This window comes from Leptodactylus fuscus, chromosome 10 (genome assembly GCF_031893055.1).
Source record: "Leptodactylus fuscus isolate aLepFus1 chromosome 10, aLepFus1.hap2, whole genome shotgun sequence".
Taxonomy (NCBI): Eukaryota; Metazoa; Chordata; class Amphibia; order Anura; family Leptodactylidae; genus Leptodactylus; species Leptodactylus fuscus.
The window spans coordinates 15,175,141-15,184,146 of record NC_134274.1 but is presented as its reverse complement, the minus strand read 5'-3'; the positions used below and the strand labels follow the sequence as shown (position 1 = coordinate 15,184,146).

The following is a 9,006-nucleotide window of genomic DNA, read 5'->3' as shown; positions in this document are numbered from 1 at the left end:
AGGAATATCTCAATTTTCATTGCAATCTTGGTGCCACAAGAAAGCGAAGACTCTCACCTCTAATATGACACCAAGAGGTACTATAAAACTGGAGATACTGCTATATGGCATTGCCATCCCCTTGGCAAAGTGAATATGGAACGGATGTCTCTGGCAACATTTAGGTCATCCCATGACATCAGAGTGCGCTCACGTCTATGGGGCTTTCAGATTTATTCCATTCCAAAAACATGGAAGATTATAGAGCAGGTCCCGGATGCCAGTGCATATAGTACACTGGCATCCAGTTGTGGCATATCGCTCCGGATTAGGCCCAAATGAATGGGCCTAGTCCGGAGGGAGTGTCACGAGGCGGACATCTGTGGCTGATTCAGCCGTGGAATCCGCCTCAAGAAAGGGCAGCTTGCTTCTTTTTTCCATGAGCGGTAACCCGAAGGAACCTATTGATTTCAATGGGAGGTGTTTTTTTTTTTTTTTTAACCGGATTTTGACTTGGATTCCACATCAAAATCCAGACCACAAAACCCCGTGTGAACTCAGCCTTAGGGTGTGGCTAGGGAGAACTTTAGAGTCTTTTTTCCTACTAAAAGGAAGTAAAATAGGTTGAAAATTATTACAAAAAATTTCAAACACATGTACATGACTGAAAAAAAAATTAAAGTTACACTTCTAACGGCGGTTTATTGCTGCCTAGCATGAAAACAATGGGGAGCAAATTCCAGCCAGAGTCCACCTCTAAGGCTAAGGCCCCACGGGCCGTATCCACAGCATTAAGGTGCTGCGGGAGGAACCGCTGCGTGAACGCATTGCAGTTCTTTCCTCAGCGCTTTTAAGAGAAAGTTCACAGAGTTTTCCACAGCGGACTCTCTCTTAATATAATGTCTACGGGAAAGCCGCCAGCGTTTCCGTAGACATAATTGACATGCTGCGATTTGCAAAGCCGCAACGGCTTTGCAAATTGCAGCGTGGTCGTGCTGCTATCTTTTCCGCAAAGTGGGGATGGGATTCGCATGAATCCCATCCACTTTGCCTGCATTGCACAATGCCACGATTTTTCCTGCAGTGTCTCCGCTGCGGGCAAATCGCGGCGTTTCCGGTCCGTCAGGCAAGTTCACACAGGGTTTTTTGGACTGAATTTTGACGCGGAGGCCGACTCATTGGCTAGCCATGATTGGATGCCGATAGAGCACATTCAGCTCCGGATTGGTCCCAAATAAATGGGCCTAGTCGGGAAGGAAGTGTTGCACCACGTATGCTGCAAGATAGGGTAGCTCGCTCACAATGAAGCCAACGGGAGGCGTTTTTTGGAGTTGGATTCTGCGTCAAAATACAGACCAAAAAACTCCCGTATGAACTCAGCCTAAATCAGCTCCAAATTCCTCCGTGTGAATCTAGCCTATATTCCCCTTCCATTGCAACGCAACACTATCCATACCGACTATTCCAAAATGTTCATGTTTCCAAAATGGCAACCACAGAAATTTTTGAATGCAGTTACAATTAGATAATCAAAATAATAATAAAAAAAGTTACCATACACAATGATAATTTCAGGTAAACATTTAAAATTTATTAAACTTTTTTTTTTGGTCAAAATAACTGAACAAATATATACAATCCTGTTGTATAGGCCTATTTGCGTTTTTTTTTTCTTTTTTCATGTATGTGGTCAGATTTTATGGCCAGGGAAAAAAAAAAAATTAATAAAATTCCACAACTTTGCATTTGGAAATAGTGTCACAACCAATATACAAGCTTCTATCCCCCCGCCCACCCTCTATATATAGATTTTTTTTCATTAGATTGTGAATTTCAGCCCAATGTGAAGAGGGCGCTCTGACCTAAGTTAGGGATGAGGTACACATTTTGTTCTTGCATATTACCATAATCGACCATTGATCCTACTAACCAGACTGTAGTTCAACACTTCATTTTTTTGTCATCATGGAGGCACAAAAATCGCTGATCTCGGTACTAAACCGCGTTTCCTACTGTTAAAAATTGTACTGATGACTGAGTTTTAGTCATTTTTTTTTTGTTCATTGAGGCGTTATGTTTGAAAGGAAACAGGAAGAAAAAAAAAGAATAAATTTGGCATTTGCAAATTAAAAAGAGACAATTGATGTGCGATGAGACATGAAAAAATATATATAAAAAAACTAGAAAAATATATAAATCATAAAATAATGCACATTAGGTATGATTAGTCAATGATGGTCTACTGGTTAGAACCGTTCTGCATAATACTGTGCGAATTTTTTTTTTCAATATTCACTCTTCAAGGCCCAAGTTCACAGGCATAACCATTATGTATTGTCTACAAGGTAAAAAAAAAAAAAAATTAAAAAAAAAAAGGAAAAGAATGAATAAAAAAAAAAAAAATCAATTTATATTTATTTTTGATGCTGACCATGCAGCAAATGGTGAGTGGATTCCAAAGTTCTGGTTCATTTTCTTCTATACATTATTAATTTCATATTTGTGATGCAACACATGAAAATTAAAAAAAAAAACAAAAAAAGAAAAAACAAAACAAAACAACAACCTATGTGCATCTATCTGTGGGTGACCTGTAAAAATATATTTAAAAAAATACATAAGACCAAAATTTAAAAACTTTCATATTTCGATATTTTATTGAGTGGTTTCCATAAGGAGGCGTGGATATTGATACAGTAAGAGAATATACAGAGGGGGGAAGAAAAAAAAAACAAAAAAAACATGAATGCCAAAAATGATTTAGACTTAAGCCCAGTGGCAAGAACCAAAATCTAAAAAAAAAAAAAATTGTCCGATAAAGGCCAGAGAAGGAATGTTACAGCCATTAACGCAATGTGTAGTTTTCAGGATTCCCAATTTACGTAAAGCAGATTAAAAAAAAAAAAAAAAAAAAAAAAAAAAAAGTAAAAAAAAAAAGTGAAGAGTCTGATTTCCCTGCGGTAACTGTTTTGGTCTATGAAATGGGAGAAAGGCTATGAATGACATACACGTTGAGCACCGGCCTCAATCCGTTCCGCTTATACCAGGTTTGAGCAATGGACATTAGGCCCTCCCCCCCCCCCCTTTTTTTTTTTCTACCCCACCGATAGGTCGCTGACATTTTCTAGTTTTTTTTTTTTCCTCCTTTTTGTTTAATTTTCTACAGAGGGACGTGCATCCATGTTCTTTAGCGGGAAGGACAGCGAGGTCTGATCTCTTACATATAAACGGCTAGGTTTAACTATGCAAGAACAAGACTTTGTCCTCGAAAAGAAAAAAAAAATTTAAAAGAAAAAAAAAAACCAAGACAAAAAGAAAATGCCATCTTTAATTAACTTTGTCCTGAAATATATACAAATTATTGGTGGCAGCAACAGCGATAATATTCTCTTTTGGGTGCCATGCAGTGTGTAGAATCTTTTTGTTGAAATCTAAGCTGTCAACGTTGATCTCGTCTTTCTTCCTCTTACCGCCGGTACAGACTTTCCTTGGCTTTAAAATGGCACGGGGTTTGCTGCTTTCTCTAGATGCTTCCAAGGTGATATCCCGGCGGGTGTTTCTATCAAACATTCTGAAGAAGTTGTTGTAAGAGCCAGTCATAATGGCGCTGGGGAAAAGAGGAAACATATTATTACTGAAGGCGTTCACTTATACTTCACATATTAAAGTCAACCTGTCGGGTGATTTCTCCTGTTGGAGAGCGGGATATGGCAGAGGAAGAGTAGTTGAGCTTATAGGATAGAGGAGAGAAGCTGAGCTGTGTGATATATAGGATAGGATATAGGAGAGAAGCTGAGCTCTGATATATAGGGTTATAGGATAGAGGAGAGAAGCTGAGTTGTGTGATATATAGGGTTATAGGATAGAGGAGAGAAGCTGAGCTGTGTGATATATAGGGTTATAGGATAGAGGAGAGAAGCTGAGCTCTGTGATATATAGAGTTATAGGATATAGGAGAGAAGCTGAGCTCTGTGATATACAGGATAGAGGAAAGAAGCTGAGCTCTGATATATAGGGTTATAGGATAGAGGAGAGAAGCTGAGCTCTGTGATATATAGGGTTATAGGATAGAGGAGAGAAGCTGAGCTGTGTGATATATAGGGTTATAGGATAGAGGAGAGAAGCTGAGCTCTGTGATATATAGAGTTATAGGATGGAGGCGAGAAGCTGAGCTCTGTGATATATAGGATTATATGATAGAGGAGAGAAGCTGAGTTCTGTAATATATAGGGTTATAGGATAGAGGAGAGAAGCTGAGCTCTGTGATATATAGGGTTATAGGATAGAGGGAGAGAAGCTGAGCTCTGTAATATATAGGATTATAGGATAGATGAGAGAAGCTGAGTTCTGTGATATATAGGGTTATATGGAGGAGAGAAGCTGAGCTGTGTGATATATAGGGTTATAGGATAGAGGAGAGAAGCTGAGCTGTGTGATATATAAGGTTATAGGATAGAGGAGAGAAGCTACGCTCTGTGATATATAGAGTTATAGGATGGAGGTGAGAAGCTGAGCTCTGTGATATATAGGATTATATGATAGAGGAGAGAAGCTGAGTTCTGTAATATATAGGGTTATAGGATAGAGGAGAGAAGCTGAGCTCTGATATATAGGGTTATAGGATAGAGGGAGAGAAGCTGAGCTCTGTGATATATAGGGTTATATGGAGGAGAGAAGCTGAGCTGTGTGATATATAGGGTTATAGGATAGAGGAGAGAAGCTAAGCTCTGTGATATATTGGGTTATAGGACAGAGGAGAGAAGCTGAGCTCTGTGATATATAGGATTATATGATAGAGGAGAGAAGCTGAGCTCTGTAATATATAGGGTTATAGGATAGACGAGAGAAGCTGAGCTGTGTGATATATAGGGTTATATGGAGGAGAGAAGCTGAGCTGTGTGATATATAGGGTTATATGGAGGAGAGAAGCTGAGCCCTGTGATATATTGGGTTATAGGACAGAGGAGAGAAGCTGAGCTCTGTGACATATAGGGTTATAGGATAGAGGAGAGAAGCTGAGCTGTGTGATATATAGGGTTATAGGATAGAGGAGAGAAGCTGAGCTGTGTGATATATAGGGTTATAGGATAGAGGAGAGAAGCTGAGCTGTGTGATATATAGGGTTATAGGATAGAGGAGAGAAGCTGAGCTGTGTGATATATAGGGTTATAGGATAGAGGAGAGAAGCTGAGCTGTGTGATATATAGGGTTATAGGATAGAGGAGAGAAGCTGAGCTGTGTGATATATAGGGTTATAGGATAGAGGAGAGAAGCTGAGCTGTGTGATATATAGGGTTATAGGATAGAGGAGAGAAGCTAAGCTCTGTGATATATAGAGTTATAGGATGGAGGTGAGAAGCTGAGCTCTGTGATGTATAGGATTATATGATAGAGGAGAGAAGCTGAGTTCTGTAATATATAGGGTTATAGGATAGAGGAGAGAAGCTGAGCTCTGATATATAGGGTTATAGGATAGAGGGAGAGAAGCTGAGCTCTGTAATATATAGGATTATAGGATAGATGAGAGAAGCTGAGTTCTGTAATATATAGGGTTATAGGATAGAGGAGAGAAGCTGAGCTCTGATATATAGGGTTATAGGATAGAGGGAGAGAAGCTGAGCTCTGTAATATATAGGGTTATACGATAGATGAGAGAAGCTGAGCTCTGTGATATATAGGGTTATATGGAGGAGAGAAGCTGAGCTGTGTGATATATAGGGTTATAGGATAGAGGAGAGAAGCTAAGCTCTGTGATATATAGGATTATATGATAGAGGAGAGAAGCTGAGTTCTGTAATATATAGGGTTATAGGATAGAGGGAGAGAAGCTGAGCTCTGTAATATATAGGATTATAGGATAGATGAGAGAAGCTGAGTTCTGTAATATATAGGGTTATAGGATAGATGAGAGAAGCTGAGCTCTGTGATATATAGGGTTATATGGAGGAGAGAAGCTGAGCTGTGTGATATATAGGGTTATAGGATAGAGGAGAGAAGCTGAGCCCTGTGATATATTGGGTTATATGACAGAGGAGAGAAGCTGAGCCCTGTGATATATTGGGTTATAGGACAGAGGAGAGAAGCTGAGCTCTGTGATATATAGGGTTATAGGATAGAGGAGAGAAGCTGAGCTCTGTGACATATAGGGTTATAGGATAGAGGAGAGAAGCTGAGCTGTGTGATATATAGGGTTATAGGATAGAGGAGAGAAGCTGAGCTGTGTGGTATATAGGGTTATAGGATAGAGGAGAGAAGCTGAGCTGTGTGATATATAGGGTTATAGGATAGAGGAGAGAAGCTGAGCTCTGTGATATATAGGGTTATAGGATAGAGGAGAGAAGCTGAGCCCTGTGATATATTGGGTTATAGGACAGAGGAGAGAAGCTGAGCTGTGTGATATATAGGGTTATAGGATAGAGGAGAGAAGCTGAGCTCTGTGACATATAGGGTTATAGGATAGAGGAGAGAAGCTGAGCTCTGTGATATATAGGGTTATAGGATAGAGGAGAGAAGCTGAGCTGTGTGATATATAGGGTTATAGGATAGAGGAGAGAAGCTGAGCTGTGTGATATATAGGGTTATAGGATAGAGGAGAGAAGCTGAGCTGTGTGATATATAGGGTTATAGGATAGAGGAGAGAAGCTGAGCTGTGTGATATATAGGGTTATAGGATAGAGGAGAGAAGCTGAGCTGTGTGATATATAGGGTTATAGGATAGAGGAGAGAAGCTGAGCTGTGTGATATATAGGGTTATAGGATAGAGGAGAGAAGCTGAGCTGTGTGATATATAGGGTTATAGGATAGAGGAGAGAAGCTGAGCTGTGTGATATATAGGGTTATAGGATAGAGGAGAGAAGCTAAGCTCTGTGATATATAGAGTTATAGGATGGAGGTGAGAAGCTGAGCTCTGTGATGTATAGGATTATATGATAGAGGAGAGAAGCTGAGTTCTGTAATATATAGGGTTATAGGATAGAGGAGAGAAGCTGAGCTCTGATATATAGGGTTATAGGATAGAGGGAGAGAAGCTGAGCTCTGTAATATATAGGATTATAGGATAGATGAGAGAAGCTGAGTTCTGTAATATATAGGGTTATAGGATAGAGGAGAGAAGCTGAGCTCTGATATATAGGGTTATAGGATAGAGGGAGAGAAGCTGAGCTCTGTAATATATAGGGTTATACGATAGATGAGAGAAGCTGAGCTCTGTGATATATAGGGTTATATGGAGGAGAGAAGCTGAGCTGTGTGATATATAGGGTTATAGGATAGAGGAGAGAAGCTAAGCTCTGTGATATATAGGATTATATGATAGAGGAGAGAAGCTGAGTTCTGTAATATATAGGGTTATAGGATAGAGGGAGAGAAGCTGAGCTCTGTAATATATAGGATTATAGGATAGATGAGAGAAGCTGAGTTCTGTAATATATAGGGTTATAGGATAGATGAGAGAAGCTGAGCTCTGTGATATATAGGGTTATATGGAGGAGAGAAGCTGAGCTGTGTGATATATAGGGTTATAGGATAGAGGAGAGAAGCTGAGCCCTGTGATATATTGGGTTATATGACAGAGGAGAGAAGCTGAGCCCTGTGATATATTGGGTTATAGGACAGAGGAGAGAAGCTGAGCTCTGTGATATATAGGGTTATAGGATAGAGGAGAGAAGCTGAGCTCTGTGACATATAGGGTTATAGGATAGAGGAGAGAAGCTGAGCTGTGTGATATATAGGGTTATAGGATAGAGGAGAGAAGCTGAGCTGTGTGGTATATAGGGTTATAGGATAGAGGAGAGAAGCTGAGCTGTGTGATATATAGGGTTATAGGATAGAGGAGAGAAGCTGAGCTCTGTGATATATAGGGTTATAGGATAGAGGAGAGAAGCTGAGCCCTGTGATATATTGGGTTATAGGACAGAGGAGAGAAGCTGAGCTCTGTGATATATAGGGTTATAGGATAGAGGAGAGAAGCTGAGCTCTGTGACATATAGGGTTATAGGATAGAGGAGAGAAGCTGAGCTGTGTGATATATAGGGTTATAGGATAGAGGAGAGAAGCTGAGCTGTGTGATATATAGGGTTATAGGATAGAGGAGAGAAGCTGAGCTGTGTGATATATAGGGTTATAGGATAGAGGAGAGAAGCTGAGCTGTGTGATATATAGGGTTATAGGATAGAGGAGAGAAGCTGAGCTGTGTGATATATAGGGTTATAGGATAGAGGAGAGAAGCTGAGCTCTGTGACATATAGGGTTATAGGATAGAGGAGAGAAGCTGAGCTCTGTGATATATAGGGTTATAGGATAGAGGAGAGAAGCTGAGCTGTGTGATATATAGGGTTATAGGATAGAGGAGAGAAGCTGAGCTGTGTGATATATAGGGTTATAGGATAGAGGAGAGAAGCTGAGCTGTGTGATATATAGGGTTATAGGATAGAGGAGAGAAGCTGAGCTGTGTGATATATAGGGTTATAGGATAGAGGAGAGAAGCTGAGCTGTGTGATATATAGGGTTATAGGATAGAGGAGAGAAGCTGAGCTGTGTGATATATAGGGTTATAGGATAGAGGAGAGAAGCTGAGCTGTGTGATATATAGGGTTATAGGATAGAGGAGAGAAGCTGAGCTGTGTGATATATAGGGTTATAGGATAGAGGAGAGAAGCTGAGCTGTGTGATATATAGGGTTATAGGATAGAGGAGAGAAGCTAAGCTCTGTGATATATAGAGTTATAGGATGGAGGTGAGAAGCTGAGCTCTGTGATATATAGGATTATATGATAGATGAGAGAAGCTGAGTTCTGTAATATATAGGGTTATAGGATAGAGGAGAGAAGCTGAGCTCTGATATATAGGGTTATAGGATAGAGGGAGAGAAGCTGAGCTCTGTAATATATAGGGTTATACGATAGATGAGAGAAGCTGAGCTCTGTGATATATAGGGTTATATGGAGGAGAGAAGCTGAGCTGTGTGATATATAGGGTTATAGGATAGAGGAGAGAAGCTAAGCTCTGTGATATATTGGGTTATAGGAC

At 40.0% G+C, this 9,006-nt stretch overlaps 1 protein-coding gene across 1 annotated transcript in view; it reads right to left on the bottom strand.

Annotated features, from left to right (window-relative positions):
• Nucleotides 1–3,290: 3,290 nt before the first annotated feature.
• PPP2R2D (protein phosphatase 2 regulatory subunit Bdelta) overlaps nt 3,291–9,006 on the bottom strand; it is a 28,438-nt gene continuing 22,722 nt past the window's right edge. The window contains exon 10 of the mRNA XM_075257711.1: nt 3,291–3,586. Coding sequence (XP_075113812.1) covers nt 3,307–3,586 — 280 coding nt within the window. The 3' untranslated portion in view covers nt 3,291–3,306. The remainder of the gene's footprint in view (nt 3,587–9,006) is intronic.